The following is a 17714-nucleotide window of genomic DNA, read 5'->3' on the forward strand; positions in this document are numbered from 1 at the left end:
CCTAATAATCAGGGTCAAATTTCATCATGGTGTGCTGGATCTCCTAGAGAGACCTGCTTAACACAAACCAGGAGCAACTGGGAGAGGATGGCTGGGCATGGATCATGACGGGTGCCAGACCAAGGGGCCAGACTATGAAACCAGGTAAGGAGAGCTTGTTTGTTTGGGGTCACTGGTGATACAGGATTTAGCCGCTTGGCAAGGGCCCTGGAGCCCTGCGAGATGAACTAATATATTGCTGGAGTAGTTCTTAGAAGCTTGGCAAAAGCTGTGCTTCAGAGTAATGAAGCAGAGCTGCCAGAACTGCTGTGGCGGCCTGGGGAGGATGGGCCACAAGGCTCAAGCAACTATGGGTGCTAGAATGGATGTAACGTCCAAGGCTGGAAAACCCATCTACTGACTATGCTCCATTTGTCAAGAGAGCGAGGAATGAACTGGTGAGGGGGCCACCAGGATCACTGAGAAGCTGAGGACTGTGCACCTTCTGTAGGGTGGTAAGACAAAACATCACAAATCTGAGCTCCTTAGTGGCAGCGCAGAGGACACAATCACAGATTATCAAAGGCCAGGGAACATTTAACTCTCAAAAGCAAGATGAGTATAAATATAATGCGTAGCAAAGTTGGGATAGGAGACAAGGTGGCCTGACCTATGGGAACCTTCTATGAAGATGATTAGTAGCTGTTCCTAGAAGCATGACAGATGAGCAGTCAACAAGATATTGCTTAATATATATAATCGACAGTGATCAAGGGACTTCCCTGGTGGTCCAGTGGTTAAAAATCTTCCTGCCAATGCAGGGGACCCAGGTTCAATCAGGGAAGATCCCACATGCCACGGGGCAACTAAGCTCATGTGCCTCAGCAACTGAAGCCCGTGCACCTAGAAGCCTGTGCTCCACAACAAGAGAAGCCACGGCAATGAGAATCCTGTGCACTGCAACCAGAGAGTAGCCCCTGCTTGCTGCAACTAGAGAAAGCCTGTGCACAGCAGTGAAAGCCTGGTGCAGCCAGAAACAAATAAATGAAGTGTTAAACAATCAATTGAAGAGCTTTTTAAAAAAGTGATCAAGTGTGAATTGACAGAAATCTGGACTGTTGGAATGTACCTGCTTAGCGGTTGGCATTGATTCTCTGATCTGTAGGGTTAGTCCTCTTATGGTAGGAAATGTCAAGTAAAAGCTTGAGAAATGCCCATCCTCCATTGCCCACCCCACACACCAAGCCAAGACAGTAAATAAAAACCAATACTGCAAATCAGAGGTGTCCTCAGAGCGCCACTCTCAAGACTTGGTGGGTCCCATATCACATCCACATTACAAATTTAATACAAGCATAACCAAATTGCAGCCCCACTTGCAGACATTATGATGGATGGAATATCATGACCAGAGTGTATCAACACCAGAGTGTACACTCTGGTATGTGATATGCAGCTACTGAAATGAAAAGGAAGAGAAACAATTTGTATTTGCTTGGGATGGGCAGTAGTGTATATTGTATATATTTAGTCTTGCCCCAAAGTTGTTAATTCTCTTGCTTGCTGTAACAGCATAGTCCAAAAGAATCTGGACCAACCAGATGTTCCATAAAATATCATACTGATCCCCTATTTGAAGGACAGTGAAGAGGGTTCTTTGGTCTATGGCAATGTTACGTGGTCTTCCATAACATCGGTAAGAATCACTCTATGGCCTGGTCAGCACCCCTACGCTCTGATGGCTCCCAGAATGTCTATTTTACCAGTGTGGGAAAACACAACTTCCTCAGCCCAAAGGATCCACTTTACAGTAAAAGCTATCAGTGGTCATGCGACTTTGGGATTCACTGTTCCTACACAAACCATGGCATCCAGAAGATGCTAACTTGAGATAGCAGTGGGACGGGGCCCCTAAAAGATCCATCAGCTCCACTGGCTTGGAAATGACATGCTATGAGATGGGGAAGTGTTCTTCTAGAGGCTGTTTGAGGAGTACATAAACCAATGGTCTTTATGTGATGCTATGGCCCCAGGAGGGAGAAAGCACAGGTTTGGGAATGAATTGGAAGTATCCAAATTCGCTGTCGTTTTCAGTGACCATGAATTTCTCGTGCTGGCAACTCCAGGCTCTATGGGATTAGATGTCTTAATTCTTGGGTAGGGACAAATAATTTCACTATTTTAAAGCTGCTGGATGGTCACACTCCTGCACAGAGTGAGCTTAAGAAGCAAACGCGTAGAGTCAGCTTCATGGGCATATAGCCTGTGCAGCTGCATGGGGCCCCATGCTTAGAAGGACCCCATGCTTGGTTTAATGCTCTGATCTTATCATCTTGAAATAATTAAGATTTGCAAAGTTGTTTCTTGAGTGAAATGTCTTGGGACAATGGAGCATGCACAAGGACAGAAGGTATATGCACAGCGTGCGTCTGTTTCCTTGCTGCCTCATTTGCACGCACGGCACACAACGCCCATGAGCATGGGATTCAAATGGATCTCCTATGCTTAGGCATTCAGTGAGACTCAGAGGTAGCTCAAAGTTAGTGTTACATCTGTGACTAAGTAAGCAGGGGTGCCAACAGCTCCAAGAAGCTGCGTTTTCTGTTCCAACCAGAAATTTCTTTGAAAGCAGAAAGAAGGGAATGACATTCTAAGAAACACATTATTCATGGTACTTCCTTGTGTCAGCCAGCTACTTACACTGAAAATGATAACTAGAAGGAAAAAGGACAATAGGCAACTCAGAGTTTCTTTTCTTTTCAGTCCCTCCTTACTCATCAATAAGCTGAAGGTACTGCTGGTCAAACACATACTAAGACATGAAATAACAGCCGAGTTAGTTTTGTGCAGCATTCCCGTTATTCTAGGAAGAATTAAATATACATGCATGGTGATGGTATCGTCACTAAAGTGTGTCTGACTCTTTGCGACTCCATGGACTGTAGCCTGCTAGGCTCCTCTGTCCATCGGATTTTTCCAGGCAAGAATACTGGAGTGGGTTGCCATTTCCTTCTCCTATATATACACATACATACATATATATGTATATGACTCCAAAATAAAAATTGTGTAATTTCAATGATTATGTGTATGAATTCAGTGCTCTTATGTTTGCAATTATAATTGGCATTGCATGCTATGGAGATGAATAGTATAATTCATGCTAATAATTAAAATGTTTACTATTTCTTTACTTAGAATGACATTAAATAGCATATAAAGTATTTTGACAAGTTGAGAGAGACTATGGAAGAAAGTAAATTTATATTTCACTATCTTCAAGGGGCCCCTTCCCTATTTTCTGTTTGGCTGTGCATCATTCAGGATCTTAGTTTCCCTGTCGGGGATCAAACCCATACACCCTGCAGTAGAAGGATGGAGTCCTAGCTACAGGCCCACAAGGGGAGTCCCCCTGATTTCTCAATCAGGGGGCTCTGCATTTAATTTCTATTTTTCCCTGGCCCTGCCCATGGGTCTGAGCATGCCAGGAGTGAGCTGGAAATGATGCTCTTAGTGTGCTGCCTGGTTCCCTTTATTGGACCACTCTATCTTGCCGCCAGTTCCTGGGACCGTTCGCTGCTATGTCTCACCACTGCTCCCTTCTTTTGAGAACTGCCCTTGGCTGAAGGGAGCTGCCTCACTTGGGAGGTGCCCTGGGTCTGCCCTGGCAGTCTGTAGCCACGACTGCCTGATATGAAAATACAACAGGCCAGCCCCGAGGCCTCAGTGGAGGACAACTCTGTGGAGCCATGTGTGCTTCAGAGTTTCCCCAGGGAAGCAGGCAAGGCTAGACTACCCTAGATGCCATCCTTGCCTCACTTTCCCCCTCCCCAGCCTCCTGCCCTCCTTCCTGACAGGTTTCTCCTGATGAGCACTCCTTCAGTAAAGCACATGCATTCAGACCTCTGTTGCAGTCTCTGTTTCTAGGGAACCCAACCCAAGACAGTGATTTAGGGTGTACATATATGCACACACACACTCATGTAAAAGTTTCACCAAAAAATATGCCCTTGCTTTATAGTCTTTTATTGTACTAAATTGATCCAGTCAATTGATTGCATGACCTACTTACCAACAGGCATGACCTGCAGTTTGAAAATTACTGACCTATGGGACCCTAGAGACGGAAACAATTACTTATGTCCAGATGTTAGGGTAGCGAATGTCACAGAAAGATAAGTCTGAATCAGGTCTTAAGGGATGACTACAAGTTTTCCAAGTGAGTAATACAGAAGTAGTTGTTTCGGATTAGAGTCAGGAGAGGAGTCTGTGGCTGCTTACAACAGTGTTTCTCAAAGTGCTTCCAGGGATCACTCATATTATTAGGGTGCTTGGCAAACATGCAGATTTCTTTTTTTCCCCAAATGATCCAAAAAGTATTTATTAAAAAAAATCATTATGCCAAACATCTCAAATATCTAAATCCAATTGAAGATCACAAAATGTATCTATGTTTTCCTAAACTCTCTGCAGGTTCCAAATTGAGCCTCACCGCTCTAGAGCAACACTGCCTAATTGAACTTCCTGCAATAATGAAAATGTTCCTTATCTGCACTGTCCAGTATAGCAGTCCAATGTGGCTATGGAGTTACTTGGAAACATATGCAGGTTTCATGACACTAGTCAGATTCCCCGATTCAGCATCTCAAGTGGAAGGCCCTAGCATCTGCATTCTAAACAAGTTCCCTGAGTGATATTTCTGTGCAGTAAAATTGGGAACTTCACTGAGCTGTGCCACTGGGAACAAGAGCACTCCCAACCCTTCTTTTTCAGGTGGACTTCAGCTTGAGATGCCTGGAGTCAGAGAAGGCTTTACTGACAGGTGGCATGGGGACAGAGACACGTAGAAGAGCAAAACTGCTTTGCCGTGCACGTGGACCTGAACGGAGGACCACCACTCATGAAGCCTTCTCTTACCCTCTCGGCTGGAGGTGGTTTTCCCTAAGGGGAATTTGTAACATGTTTTGTGCACCTCTTCACACACCCCACCCTGAAATGCATTCATTGTCTGTATACATGCCTCATTTCTTCCACAGCAATCTCAAGGGCAGGCTTTCTATGTCTAGGTATTTCTGTTTTCATTCTTTCAATCAAGAAAGTCTCTTAGGCATAAAGAACTGTTTCAAATGCTGGTTGTATGAACAGGACAGCCAACATCTGCTTTCTTTTGCTTTTCCAATCTGTCCCTTCATGCAAACACACAGGAATGCTCGGTAAAGACCCCGGCATAATGAATGAACAAATAGACCTAAAGTTATCCTGCCTTCAATTAAATAGCAGCTGAATGGCCACAGGGTTTTCTGGTCTCTTCTAGCCTGCAGAAGCTATTGGAGGCAGGGCCCTGAGGAGGCAGCATTACCCTGTCACTCATACCAGCACTAATCAACTATAGCTATTTCAGAATCAAGAGCATAGTCACACAGCATCCTCAGGGACACCAACATGTCATTTGTCTTCAACTAGGAAGACAGCCATTGCTCAGCACTGTATCTTTCCTTTTTAAAAAGACAAGAAAATATGAGTGCACGGTCTGACTCTTCAACTCTCCAGAATCTTACTTTCCCAAAGTTTTCACTCTGTAGAGAAATAAAGCTCAAGAAGTTTGCCCCAGAGGCTCTAGTTACTTTGAGTTTGCTTCTTCCTTTCCTTCACTCTGTTCCTGAGGATAATAAGAGCTTAGAGTGACTGAGCACAGACACGAGGCAGCCATGGTTCTGAGTGCATTACCCAGATTATTTGCTTCTAGCAGAATAGACAATGACCCTGAGGAAATGGTTTACCTCATTCTGTTCATCTGCTGGTATGCTTTGCTGATTTTTTTCTCAGTATTATATTTCCTTTGTCAATTATGAAATCATCTCCTTGTTGCTGGAAATACCACATTGCATTGCATGTAGGCAAAGCTGTTGCTAATACCTTAAAAAGAAAAGAAATGGTAGTTTAAGTAATGAACAACAGTTGCAATTTTACCATAGTTGAAGAGTTTCAGATTCTAAAAGGGAATCATGATTCTCGCTTAATAGCCTTGGGAAGAGGTCATGGAGGCAGCTTAAAATTTTTTGTTTCTCTATGAAAATGTGAAATTTTAGGTGGTTAGAAGGCTATGTGTTTTCTTTTCAAGGGCTATTATACTGTAATAATTGTAACTGAATAATTGTGTAATTCTAAACTGGGAAAACATTTCTTTTTTGCTATTGGTTTTATGGTGTTTTGAACATTAACAATATGCATGATATACCAATTCAAAGATTTATTAGATGTTATAATTTTGGCACCTCCAGAGCAATTTCTCTTAGTTCTCATGGTCTGTAAAATTTGGCTTTAAATATTTCCATAAGAGATTATATAAGGACAGCAAAATTCCACCAACTAAACTAAAACAGCAGAATTGTATCCATGCAACTGCAGTTTCCTTAAAATCCTGGGTTTTGTGGGACTCACTTTTATATTATCTCCTAGTCATTCAATTCTCTACACAGTTAGAATCTCCAACTGTTCATTTCCAAGTTTTCACTGTTCAGTTCAGTTCAGTCACTCAGTCGTGTCCAACTCTTTGTGACCCCATGGATCGCAGCACGCCAGGCCTCCCTGTCCATCACCAACTCCCGGAGTTCACTCAGACTCACGTCCATCGAGTTCGTGATGCCATCCAGCCATCTCATCCTCTGTCGTCCCCTTCTCCTCCTGCCCCCAATCCCTCCCAGCATCAGAGTCTTTTCCAATGAGTCAACTCTTCACATGAGGTGGCCAAAGTACTGGAGTTTCAGCTTCAGCATCAGTCCTTCCAAAGAACACCCAGGGCTGATCTCCTTCAGAATGGACTGGTTGGATCTCCTTGCAGTCCAAGGGACTCTCAAGAGTCTTCTCCAACACCACAGTTCAAAAGAATCAATTCTTTGGTGCTCAGGCTTCTTCACAGTCCAACTCTCACATCCACACATGACCACAGGAAAAACCAGAACCTTGACTAGACGGACCTTAGTTGGCAAAGTAATGTCTCTGCTTTTGAATATGCTAACTAGGTTGGTCATAACTTTTCTTCCAAGGACTAAGCGTCTTTTAATTTCATGTCTGCAGTCACCATCTGCAGTGATTTTGGAGCCCCCAAAAATAAAGTCTGACACTGTTTCCACTGTTTCCCCATCTATTTCCCATGAAGTGATGGGACTGGATACCATGATCTTCGTTTTCTGAATGTTGAGCTTTAAGCCAACTTTTTCACTCTCCTCTTTCACTTTCATCAAGAGGCTTGTTAGTTCCTCTTCACTTTCTGTCATAAGGGTGGTGTCATCTGCATATCTGAGGTGATTGATATTTCTCCTGGCAATCTTGATTCCAGCTTGTGCTTCTTCCAGTCCAGCGTTTCTCATGATGTACTCTGCATAGAAGTTAAATAAGCAGGGTGACAATATACAGCTTTGACGTACTCCTTTTCACTGTACCCTCTGTATTAATCACTCAGTTGTGTCCAACTCTTTCTGACTCCATGGACTGTAGCCTGCCAGGCTCCTCTGTCCATGGAATTCTCCAGGCAAGAATACTGGAGTGTGCAGTCATTGACTTCTCCAGGGGATCTTCCCAAGCCAGGGATCGAACCTGGGTCTCCTGCATTGCAGGCAGATTCTTTACTATCTGAGCCACCAGGGAGGTCCCTATATGTTTGCTTGATGTTTCACTGTTACTTTTACCAACAAAGTTTTTAATTTCACAGATGCTCTGCTTGTTCATTGTGAGTGGGAAGCAGACTCTTGACCAGGCTGTTGAGTCAGCTCCTTTGGACAGCACCCACAGGATTATGTTTATTTGTCCTCTTCATTTTTTCCCTTCACTAATTATGTTCATCTTACAATACAAAATCATAAACTATTTTACTAATTTTACGTAGAAAACATGGATACTATATTAAATGCCATACTATGTTAAATTCAATCAATATTAACTTTTGTGGCCACGTTTAATTTCTATAAGAAAACAAGTCAGGTGCTTCCCAAACTGTGTACAAATCACCTGGGGGTCTTGCTAACATGCAGACTGGATTCAGTAGGTCTAGATGGGGGCTGAGAGTCTACAAGTCTAATGAATCCACAAATGATGCCACTATTGTTGGTCTGCCCATCATATTTTGAGTAGCAAGGATGTTGCCATAGATTGAATGCTTGTGTCCCGCTGCTAAATTCCTATGTTGACATCGAATCCCCATCGTGATGGTCTCAGGAGGTGGAGTTCTGGGAGGTGATTAGGTCATTAAGGCAGAGTCCTCATGAATGGGATTCAGTTCAGTTCAGTTCAGTCGCTCAGTCGTGTCCGACTCTTTGTGACCCCATGAATCTCAGCACACCAGGCCTCCCTGTCCATCACCAACTCCCGGAGTTCAGATTCACGTCCATCGAATCCGTGATGCCATCCAGCCATCTCATCCTTGGTCATCCCCTTCTCCTCCTGCCCCCAATCCCTCCCAGCATCAGAGTCTTTTCCAATGAGTCAACTCTTCACATGAGGTGGCCAAAGTACTAGAGCTTCAGCCTTAGCATCATTCCTTCCAAAGAAATCCCAGGGCTGATCTCCTTCAGAATGGACTGGTTGGATCTCCTTGCAGTCCAAGGGACTCTCAAGAGTCTTCTCCAACACCACAGTTCAAAAGCATCAATTCTTCAGCGCTCAGGCTTCTTCACAGTCCAACTCTCACATCCATACATGACCACAGGAAAAACCATAGCTTTGACTAGACGGACCTTAGTCGGCAAAGTAATGTCTCTGCTTTTGAATATACTATCTAGGTTGGTCATAACTTTTCTTCCAAGGAGTAAGCATCTTTTAATTTCATGTCTGCAGTCACCATCTGCAGTGATTTTGGAGCCCCCCCAAAAATAAAGTCTGACACTGTTTCCTGTTTCCCCATCTATTTCCCATGAAGTAATGGGACCGGATGCCATGCTCTTTGTTTTCTGAATGTTGAGCTTTAAGCCAACTTTTTCGCTCTCCTCTTTCACTTTCATCAAGAGGCTTTTAGCTCCTCTTCACTTTCTACCATAAGGGTGGTGTCATCTGCATATCTGAGGTGATTGATATTTCTCCTGGCAATCTTGATTCCTGTGCTTCTTCCAGCCCAGCATTTCTCATGATGTACTCTGCATGTAAGTTAAGTAAGCAGGGTGACAATATACAGCCTTGACGTACTCCTTTTCCTATTTGGAACCAGTCTGTTGTTCCATGTCCAGTTCTAACTGTTGCTTCCTGACCTGCATACAGATTTCTCAAGATGCAGGTTAGGTGGTCTGGTATTCCCATCTCTTTCAGAATTTTCCACAGTTTATTGTGATCCACACAGTCAAAGGCTTTGGCATAGTCAATAAAGCAGAAATAGATGTTTTTCTGGAATGCTCTTGCTTTTTCCATGATCCAGCGGATGTTGGCAATTTGATCTCTGGTTCCTCTGCCTTTTTAAAACCAGCTTGAACATCAGGGAGTTCACGTTTCACGTATTGCTGAAGCCTGGCTTGGAGAATTTTGAGCATTACTTTACTAGGGTGTGAGATGAGTGCAATTGTGTGGTAGTTTGAGCATTCTTTTGTATTTCCTTTCTTTGGGATTTGAATGAAAACTGACCTTTTCCAGTCCTGTGGCCACTGTTGAATTTTCCAAATTTGCTCGCATATTGAGTGCAGCACTTTCACAGCATCATCTTTCAGGATTTGAAACAGCTCAACTGGAATTCCATCACCTCCACTAGCTTTGTTCATTGTGATGCTTTCTAAGGCCCACTTGACTTCACATTCCAAGATGTCTGGCTCTAGATGAGTGATCACATTATCATGATTATCTGGGTCGTGAAGATCATTTTTGTATAGTTCTTCCGTGTATTTTTGCCACCTCTTCTTAATATCTTCTGCTTCTGTTAGGTCCATACAATTTCTGTCCTTTATCGAGCCCATCTTTGCATGAAATGTTCCCTTGGTATCTCTAATTTTCTTGAAGAGATTTCTAGTCTTTCCCATTCTGTTGTTTTCCTCTATTTCTTTGCATTGATCGCTGAAGAAGGCTTTCTTATCTCTTCTTGCTATTCTTTGGAACTCTGCATTCAGATGGTCTTGATCCCTGTCTCCTATACAATGTCATGAACCTTCATCCATAGTTCATCAGACACTCTGTCTATCAGATCTAGGTCCTTAAATCTATTTCTCACTTCCACTGTACAATCATAAGGGATTTGATTTAGGTCATACCTGAATGGTCTGGTGGTTTTCCCTACTTTCTTCAACTTGAGTCTGAATTTGGCAATAAGGAGTTCATGGTCTGGGCCAGAGTCAGCTCCTGGTCTTGTTTTTGTTGACTGTATAGAGCTTCTCCATCTTTGGCTGCAAAGAATATAATCAGTCTGATTTTGGTGTTGACCATCTGGTGATGTCCATGTGCAGAGTCTTCTCTTGTGTTGTTGGAAGAGGGTGTTTGCTATGACCAGTGCATTTTCTTGGCAAAACTCTATTAGTCTTTGCCCTGCTCCATTCCACATTCCAAGGCCAAATTTGCCTGTTACTCCAGGTGTTTCTTGACTTCCTACTTTTGCATTCCAGTCCCCTATAATGAAAAGGACATCTTTTTTGGGTGTTAGTTCTAAAAGCTCTTGTAGGTCTTCATAAAACCGTTCAACTTCAGCTTCTTCAGCGTTACTGGTTGGGGCATAGACTTGGATAACTGTGATATTGAATGGTTTGCCTTGGAGATGAACAGAGATCATTCTGTCGTTTTTGAGATTGTATCCAAGTACTGCATTTCGGACTCTCTTGGTGATCATGATGGCTACTCCATTTCTTCTGAGGGATTCCTGCCCGCAGTAGTAGATATAATGGTCATCTGAGTTAAATTCACCCATTCCAGTCCATTTTAGTTCGCTGATTCCTAGAATGTCGACATTCACCCTTGCCATCTCTTGTTTGACCACTTCCAATTTGCCTTGATTCATGGACCTGACATTCTAGGTTCCTATGCGATATTGCTCTTTTTAGCATCAGATCTTGCTTCTATCACCAGACACATCCACAACTGGGTATTGTTTTTGCTTTGGCTCCATCCCTTCATTCTTTCTGGAGTTATTTCTCCACTGATCTCCAGTAGCATATTGGGCACCTAATGACCTGGGGAGTTCCTTTTTTGGTATCCTATCACTTTGCCTTTTCATACTGTTCATAGGGTTCTCAAGGCCAGAATACTGAAGTGGCTTGCCATTCCCTTCTCCAGTGGACCATGTGAATGGGATTAGTGCCCTTACAAAAGACGTCTGAGTGAAAAGACAGCCATCTAAGAACCAGGAAGAGGGTCTCAGACATTGAATTAGTAGGTGCCCTGACCTTGGACTTCCCAGCCTTCAGAACTGCGAGAAATAAATTAATGTTGTTTATAAGCCATCCGGTCTATGGTATTTTTAGCAGCCTGCACAGACTAAGAAAGATTAGATAGACAGGTAGGTAGATATGGACGGATGGATAGATGTAGATATATAGATATCTTTTTGAAGACCTACCAAGAAAGTTAATCGTCATTCTTCTTAGCTCTCCAATTTGAGTATTAAAACAATTACTTGTAAGATTGGTTTTGGATTCATGTCCCTGTGTGTCTCCATTTTCCATCCTCTCTCTTTGCCCTGAACCTGACCCCTTTCTCCATCCCTGTCTGGACTACTGCAGACGGTGCTGCTCCAAACCAGGCTCTACTCCTGCTGAGTGGTGTCTATGGGGACAGTCTTCATCACGTCATTCCTTTGCTCAGAAAGATTCAAAGTTTATCCCCTTTAACGGTGGTGGTTTAGCTGCTAAGTTGTGCTTGACTCTTGCAACACCATGGACTGTAGTGCACCAGACTTCTCTGTCCGTGGGATTTTCCAGTCAAGAATACTGGAGAGGGTGATCATTTCCTTCTCCAGGGGATCATCCGGACCCAGGGATCAAACTCGAGTCTTCTGCATTGAAGGCAGACTCTTTACTACTGAGCCAGCAGGGAAGCCCCGCCTCTTCAGGAGGAAAATCTAGTTCTATCTTCCAGTACTTCTCTGCGTAAACTTTCTGTTCTACTTGTGAATACACCTGCATTGTTTCTCCTCTGAGTTATTACTTGGAACTTTTTTGGCTGGATTGTCTTCTCCCCTAGTCCACCAATGGAAACACTTATTAGTTTCAAATCTCAGTCCAGATGATTCTACCTGTGTGTTAAGTCCATTCATAAAGGTTCAGTCATGGCTCTAAAATCCTGAAGCACTTACGGATTCTTCTTGTTTTACGGCACTGTCCCCATCTTGAGCTATTTATGAAAAGTATTAGCTGTGGTTAAAAACTTCTGGAGGGCAGAGACTTTAACTAATCCCATTCTATGCCAATCAGCCTCGGTCTCAGCATTATGCACCTGGCTATAAACTGGGGTTCTTGTGACACTTTCCCTGGGTTTGACCATTTGCTAGAATTACTCACAGAGCTCACAGAATCACTTATTTATGCTTACTGGTATTTTTGTATAATAAAGGCTATGACGAAAGGATATAGATGAACAGTCAGATGAACATATACATAGGGTGAGAACTGGAAGAGACCCAGACACAGGAGCTTCTGTCCCCTCGGAGCTGGGCTGCACCACCCCCAGCACACCGATATGGCCACCAACCTGGATGTTCTCTGAACCCAGTACTTGTGGGAATTGTACAGAGGCTTCAACCCACAGACATGATGGATTGTTACCTCAATCTCCCTCACTTCTTCCCTTCCTGGAGGATGGGGTGTGGGGCTAAAAGTTTCAAGTGTCTAATACTTTCTGGTGACCAAACACTGACCTGAAGCCATCCAGAGTTACCTCATCAGGACAAATGACACTCCTCTCACCCAGGAAAGTCCAAAGGATTTAGTAGTTCTGTGTCAGCAGCCAGGGTCAAAGACCAAACATTAGAACAAAGGATGCTCCTAGTGCTCTTATCCCTTAGAAAAGCTCAAAGGTTCTAGGAGCTCTGGGCCAGGAACCAGGGACCAACCTCATTCGGTATATTTTTTCTATTATTTCATGATAGTTGGAACCTAAATAACAATATCCCCTTCTCAAAGTCCCCCCACCTCCCAGTTATCCTCATAAACCTGCAACACTAAAAACTATGAAGAAGAATCCAGACATAGGATTGTTTTATCTCGACTCTACCCACCGCAGTGCTGAGTAGAGGTCAGGACAGTGCAAGCCTTCTCTTCCTGCCCCAGTTTCAGTCAGTAAAAGAGCAAATTCCAAGCCTCTTCAGGGTATCTTCATCCCTCCCACCAGTCATGTCCAGATTAGGAAGAGATCTCAGGAAATGACTTAGTCACTGGAACCTGGGATGAGTTCCCAGTTTTCCATCCCAATCCTGCCTCTAGAGTCAACTTTCATATGCCTTCTCCCCTTGAAGTCATTCACCTCACATAGCCTTTTCCTGTGTCAGACTCCTCCTGTGGCTGCAGTCACAGGCATGTGAGTGCTATCAGAGTCTAACTTAACTTTTCTCTGTTGGGTTTGGATGCTTGTGTTTGGCCCCCTCATAAGACTTTGAGATAAATATTTTTAGGGAGCATGCCCCACAGGACTGTGACTTGTAATGAACGGGACCAAGAGGCATTTTCAACCACACACCCCTACAACCAGCACTGAGTACTGCCAATCCAAGATCAGCTTCAGGAGGTTGGTGAGCACACCTTACACTTGGTTTGGTACCAGATTCATTCATTCAGTAGCAGAGATTCATGGCTTTCTATTATGCATCAAGCACAGTGCTCTGCACTAGAGCAACAGTGGTGATGGGATAACACACACCCTCCCTTTCCTCTCACGGTTTATAGTGTCATCAGGGAGACAGACCAGGAAACGCTCCATGAACATTCCCTATCTGACGGGTACCTCGAAAGAGCAAGAGTCAAGTCTGTGTCATCACAACTTAATCCAGTTCACACTTCTGTGCCAGCCTCTGTGTTGGAATGGGGATATAAAAATAAAATAGAATGTAAACTCTGCCCTTAAGACTTTATAGAATCTGCAGTTCTGTAATAGGATCAACTCTGCTCCGTGTTTGTGGGCAAAACCACTTTCTTCCGGGTACCTTACCCACAATCTCAAGGGTGTGCTTTATGTATTTACCTACACTCCACCAGATGAAGTCTGTAAGGAGAGTCAGCGAAATACGAACCAAGGGTGCCAGTCCCTGAAGTGGTGTGGCTTCCTCTGCCTCGTAGAGGTAGAAATTCAAAGAAGCAAAGAAATAGCCAGGGGCTGGCTCAGTGCAGCTGCGACCTGTGACGTGGGGGCAACAATCACACTGCCCATTCTTGGGTGAGCACCTGTGGGAAAAAAGAGTGGAGGTGGGGTGGCAAGTGTAAGATAAGGGCCTGGGGTGCTGGCATAAGTGCCCTCTGGATTTGAGTCCGTTCTTTGAATCCATCAATCAGTCATCCTGGGGAAGATGTGGTGAGGCAATGGGATCTACAGGTCTGGTGTTTTTATTAACTTTTTGTTTTACGTTGGAGTATAGTTGATTAACAACGTTGTTCCAGTTTCAACTGTACAGCAAAATGATTCGGCAATACATACACATGCATCTGTTCTATTTCAAATTCTTTTCCCGTTTAGGTTATTACATAATATTGAATATAGTCCCTTGTGCGATACACTAGATTCTTGCGTGTTATCCATTTTAAATACAGCAGTATGTTCATGTCAATCCCAAACTTCCCATCTATCCCTCCCCTAGCCATTCTCCCCTTATGGTAGCCATAAGCTCATTCTCTCAGCCCTTCAGGTCTGATCTTGACAAACCAACCCAGATCCATGAAACCCTGGCAACCGCTTCTGTCCTCAGTGCCTCTCTGCCTCTCCTCTAAAAACTGCACAAAGGAGAATGCTGGACCTCTCTTTACATGCTGGCAAAAAGTTGGGGTTTCAGGTGGGTCAAGTCATACATGTGCAGTGATATTTCCCACCACCTTGGGATTCCCAAGTAACAGAACTATCTTCTCAGCCTCAGAAATACCTGAAGTGAAAGAAATCAAGTGGGCTCTCTTTAATGTCTCAAGATTGCTGCTTTTCAATGCCCTTTGCCTGCCATGGAATGACTTCACTTCTGACTATCAGCATGTCCTAATAAGCGCTTTTACTTATTTTATGGAAATAGGATTGAGGAATACTGCCACAAGACTCACTCATTTTACTGACTTCCGTGTTGGAATAAGCGCCTCCAATATAACAGTCGCAGGGAGAACATCCATGGAGGTGATTTTCTAGTCCCCAGTATGCAGCCTACAAACAGAAAATGCTCCGTTGATTCCAGTTGTGAAGGTACCTGCTTCTCTGAAGCATGGCATTAATATTAAAAGCACTACAAGTCAATTGTCAACAGTAAACAGCCACAGGGCCTGAACAATCACACAAAAGCTTGCTTGCCTACATCCTTGATGCTGCTGCTGCTGCTGCTAAGTTGCTTCAGCCCTGTCCGACTCTGTGAGACCCCATAGACAGCAGCCCACCAGGCTCCCCTGTCCCTGGGATTCTCCAGGCAAGAACACTGGAGTGGGTTGCCATGTCCTTCTCCAATGCATGAAAGTGAAAAGTGAAAGTGAAGTCACTCAGTTGTGTCCGACTCCTAGCGACCCCATGGACTGCAGCCTACCAGGCTCCTCCATCCATGGGATTTTCCAGGCAAGAGTATTGGAGTGGGGTGCCATTGCCTTCTCCGACATCCTTGATAATGATCTTCTAAAAGTAAACATCTCCTATTCCTAGGACTCGAATGAAGAGAGTAGGTAGGTTGTCTCTGTATTGCTTCGAATGGAATTGCAATGGATAATCAACAAGGACCTACTACATAGCACAGGGAAGTCTATTCAATATTCTGTAAAAACCTAAATGAGAAAAGAATCTGAAAAAGAACAGATACAGGTATAACTGAATCACTTTGCTGTATACCTAAAATACAATATTGTAAATCACCTATACTCCAATAAAAAGAGAAAAGAAATGCAATAGAAACCTCACAGTTCCTCTGACAGCACCAATTTTAGCTTCAAGCTAGGTTGTTTAAGGCCAGTCAGGGGAAATTCTTCAACTAGCCTACTTGCAACTGTTTGCATAAAACCAATGGAGTCCCTTACTATAAAACCCCTAGGAATTTTTACTTCCACACTAGAGCAATGTTTGTGAGTTAAAAAAAAAAAAAAGTATTCAGCTGATAGTGAGATCTTGTATGAATTATCACCGTTCAGTAGAATCGCTTACTTATAAATAATTGTTTTGGCATAACAAACTCTCCCCATATGAGAGATCCAACTCTCTTCTTCAAGATTTTTCTCATCATTGCAACATCCTGACCTTTGTTCGATATAAACAGCTGGTGAGATACAAACAACTACCTCTCACTTCTGACGTTTAGACTCAGAAAAAGACTCCCCTGCTCAAATATCTATTTAACAAGCTTAGGTGAAATTAAGACCTAGGTTGGCATGGAATTCTCATTTGAAATGGGTTTGTTAAGTATCCATATTTTTTGTTGTTATCTTGGTACAATTTTATGCCCAGTTTTACTCAAACAGATTTATTTTAAACATTAAAAGTTGACATAATTTGTTACATAACACAGCTAAGGGCTTTTGAAATCTTTTTTCCCCAAACCAAACTTCAGTTTCAGCAAAAGCAATGTGAACTGAGCTGCTTTACTCAGGCTGGGGTTGTGAGAACTCCTGCGAGGCAGCTTATCCTGTAATGTTGGCCCACCATCGATAGATCTGCCTGGGGTACCAAGCAGAGGCCTGGGCTCAGCCATGATGGGAAGATTCCCCAGTAGTGGCCCCGGCTCAGTTAGTTTCCTTTTGCAAGAACAATGGCAGCTAACTAGCTAAGAAAAAAGTCAGCTGAGTCTAAGGTTTGTCTGGAATGATCTGATGTGGTGTCTCCGTTGACCTGTTCACTAGCTCTGCACTCCTATTTTGTGTTGCCCATTCATGGTCATGGAACTCGGCACAGCTCACCTTCCAACAAGAAACTTCTAGATTACCTGTCCTGTGGTAGAGTTCCCTTTTCATATTTTCTCCTTGCTTCCTTCTCCCTCCTCCTCTGCCTCATCCCCATGTGTTTTCAGTAAAGCAACTTACAATATTAGCACAAACTATGTTGTAACAGACATATGTTTCTTATTTATCAGCTACATTTCTTCAGACACATCAAGGTCACTGTTCTTTTATTAGGTTAAGTTTTTGTTTTTTCTTTCTAAAATGTCACGGTGGGCTGCCAAGTTTGGAGGACAAAGGAAAGAGCTGGATTTTTAACTCTCTAAATGCATGACACATTTCTTATGGCGGGAACATGTTTTAATTTGCTAATTTGAGACATATATGCTCATGTATGTAGTAGAGTCTGTGAAAAATCCAAGGGTTTATTTCCCACAGGAATCTTCAATACATTTAAACTTGATTTTTTTTTTTATGAGCTCATCCAAAAATAATTTTGGGCAAGGAGTGGTCGGGGTGGGAAACTGACTGTATATTAAAAGACTCCATGATCTGGTGGCCTTAACATGGGGTCGGTGGGTGGGGCGGCAGCAAATAAATGCTCTTACACTCTATTGCTTGCACTTTCAGGAGAAGAGTAGATAAAACTATTGTCTGGGTGGGTTCAGATCCATTGGGTAAATGTTGTGCTAGTAAATGCTTAACAACTAGCTTTCTGAAGAACGATAGGGGCTGATTTCCAGT

At 43.3% G+C, this 17714-nt stretch overlaps 1 protein-coding gene across 1 annotated transcript in view; it reads right to left on the reverse strand.

The window, feature by feature from the left end:
• Positions 1-17714, reverse strand: part of LAMB4 (laminin subunit beta 4) — a 117585-nt gene that overhangs the window by 69178 nt on the left and 30693 nt on the right. Inside the window, 2 exon segments of the mRNA XM_060414404.1 lie at positions 14162-14312; positions 15167-15267. Coding sequence (XP_060270387.1) covers positions 14162-14312; positions 15167-15267 — 252 coding nt within the window.

This window comes from Ovis aries, chromosome 4 (assembly GCF_016772045.2).
Source record: "Ovis aries strain OAR_USU_Benz2616 breed Rambouillet chromosome 4, ARS-UI_Ramb_v3.0, whole genome shotgun sequence".
NCBI classification, from domain to species: Eukaryota; Metazoa; Chordata; class Mammalia; order Artiodactyla; family Bovidae; genus Ovis; species Ovis aries.